General features: G+C 46.7%; 1 protein-coding gene across 2 annotated transcripts in view; it reads right to left on the bottom strand.

The window, feature by feature from the left end:
• Positions 1-2,317, bottom strand: part of hdac7a (histone deacetylase 7a) — a 96,087-nt gene extending 93,770 nt beyond the window's left edge. For both annotated transcript variants that reach the window (XM_080031813.1, XM_080031812.1), the window contains exon 1: positions 2,176-2,317. In XM_080031813.1, coding sequence (XP_079887939.1) covers positions 2,176-2,194 — 19 coding nt within the window. In that variant the 5' untranslated portion in view covers positions 2,195-2,317. The remainder of the gene's footprint in view (positions 1-2,175) is intronic.
• Positions 2,318-2,717: the final 400 nt, after the last annotated feature.

The raw sequence follows: 2,717 nt of genomic DNA on the forward strand, positions 1-2,717 counted from the left end.
AGGCTGCGTTTGGGAAATCAACACTTCCTGCTTCCTGTGGCGAGAGGAAGTGCTACCGTGGATGTCCCATTATCGCAGGGTCCACAGGCAGAAGGGAAGAGGAACCATGGGCCTAGACAAAGAGGGGACAGGACTGTAGGACAGGCAGATGTGGCCACCTTTGTCTTTTATTTTTGGGTTTCTGGTAGATGAAAAAAGAGTAAAAGAGAAGGATGTTGATGGGGGGAAAAATAACGTGTCAAATATTTCCTGCAGCCTTTTTAGTGCACATGTGGTGATCTGATGTGATGTTATAGATATGATTTAGTTATTTTTTTTTAGGTGAACTTGGTTCTTGGGCTCCTTTGTTAACCGTCTGCCCTCATCACTCCAATGGGAGAATAAAACAGCATCTAGCTACTGCTTGCTAGTAGTTCATATTAGCCACTGAATTGCGGGCTAACGTAACATTTGCCATGCATGTCTAGAAGTATAGATTCTCATGACATTTTGACTTTTAAAAACACACTGTAGCTGCAGCCATGAGGCAGAGAGTAGCATGTCAGTAGCATTCTGGGACATCACACTAGCAGTTAAGGTGATCGGTTAGGCCTGCACAAAAACACTGATTTCACCTTGCAGACCATTGCAGGCGATGCAACATTCAAAATATATACAGGACACCAATGCACAGCATAGTCTCTGTAAACGGGCAAATTGTTAGCTACGGTGGGCCCCCTTTATTTACGTACCCTTTGTTTACACTCCAGTTTACAGAGCCTAGGCTATTAACACAAGATGTATGTTCAGGGCACACACAGCACAGACAGGCAGCAGATCACCAGGAGATTATCACTGATTTTGACCAACAAAAAAAGTATGTTGACAAGCAAAGACAACAGGGAAAGTGAATAAAGAATCAGAAGGCAAGTGTTTTTAAAAAGAACAAATTCAGTTGGATGCATTGTGCAGGTTGCAAATCGCAATCTTGCAGCTTATTGTGAGGAACAAGGAGAAGAGAGGGAGAGAAGGGGGAAAAGAAAGAGATGTTTGGGATCAGGGTGGGGAAGCTTTCAGCACTTGGGATTGTCCCAGATGGACACAAGCCGCTCCCTCCCTTTATAAACAGCCCCTGGAAGCCACAGCTTCTCTCTCTCTCCTCTCCTCTCTCTCTCTTTCTTTCTCCTCTCTCTCTCCTCACCCTCCCATCGCTTCTCCTTCCCAGCACATCAAATCAAATCAGTTTTATTTGTATAGCCCAATATCACAAATAGACATTTGCCTCAGTGGGCTTTAAATTCCATACAGTATGACACCCTGCCCTTAGACCCTTAGCTCGGCTGAGAAAAAAACTCCCATTAAAAAAAACCTTTATCGGGATTAAAACCAAGCACATCCCCATTGTACTCTACAACAGCTCTCACTTTGCAGGGGGGACCCTGGTCTAGAATACATGGACACATTGACACTCTCTGTTTGTTTCTTTCTCTTTTAACTTCTGACAGTTTTGTTTGTCCTCCAGCAACAGTAACCCCCCCCCCCCCTGTCATTTCCAAAGTCAACACGGCACTAAATACTGGGGCTGACTCACTCCACTGTGGGTGGTTCTGTTTCCAATTTTCTCACCACCTCAGCCAACCCACCACCACCTCCGAAGAAAAAGAGAAAACTTTTTGTCCCGAAAAACAACAAACAATGGAACCCAAGCAGTCATGCATAACAACAGTTGCTCCATGTTAAAGGGACCAAAGTGTGCATGTGCAGCCCAAGAAGAGGAGACGCGGGGCTGACACCAATGCCTGCTTCTCCTGCATGTTCTGTGGCTCTGAAATAGTTATCGCTCTTTTCCTTCCTCTCTTTTTTCTCTGGGAGAGCGTGGGAGCGCCCTCAGAGTGCTGCATAGAGACCAGGCTCATAACAACAGGAGGAAGCCGGTAACTTGAGTAACTTGGGCCGGACAGAGGGAGAGAGGGGGGGGGGGTGAGTGAAATAGGGAGAGGAAGATAAGACAGCTTTCCACATCTTTACATGAAGAAATAAAAACCTACATCTGCAAATGACCTGTTGCTTTACTAAGACAGCCTTTTCCCAAATCCACGCGCGCGCACACACACACACACACACACACACACACACGCTCCGCGATCCCAAACACACTGTATGAACATTAGACAAGTTTCCCGAGTGCTGCCTTACCAGTCTGTGGTGTGAACATTCAGCGTAAAGAGTGTGTCACAAAAGTCGCCTCAGTCATGTTCACGTACAGTTCAGTCCAGAGAAATTGAGAGAGGCTACACACACACACACACACAGATACACACACACTTAAACATGGGAACAGTATCAGTTCCCTCTGTCCAAGTGTTGAGAAAGTGAGGGGCCGCAACAAAAGGCAACAGAGGGTGGGAGTAGGAGAGACCGAGGTAGAGAGAGAGAGAGAGAGAGAGAGAGAGAGAGATTAACCCCTCTGAACTGACTGGTGGACTCTCTCCCCTCCCTCTCTCTCTTTCTTTCTCACACACACACAAACACACGCACAGAACCACCCCCCCCCCCCCCACACACACACACACACACACACACACACATACACACACATGCAAACGTACCAGTGTGTGTGTGTGTGTGTGTGTGTGTGTGTGTGTGTGTGTGTGTGTGTATTTTAAAGGTAGGAGGGTCTAGGCTGGCTCAAGTCCAGAGGCAGCCAGCCTGGTAGAAAAAAAACAGGGACAATGGGA

This window comes from Ammodytes marinus (assembly GCF_949987685.1).
Source record: "Ammodytes marinus genome assembly, chromosome: 7".
Classification (NCBI taxonomy): Eukaryota; Metazoa; Chordata; class Actinopteri; order Uranoscopiformes; family Ammodytidae; genus Ammodytes; species Ammodytes marinus.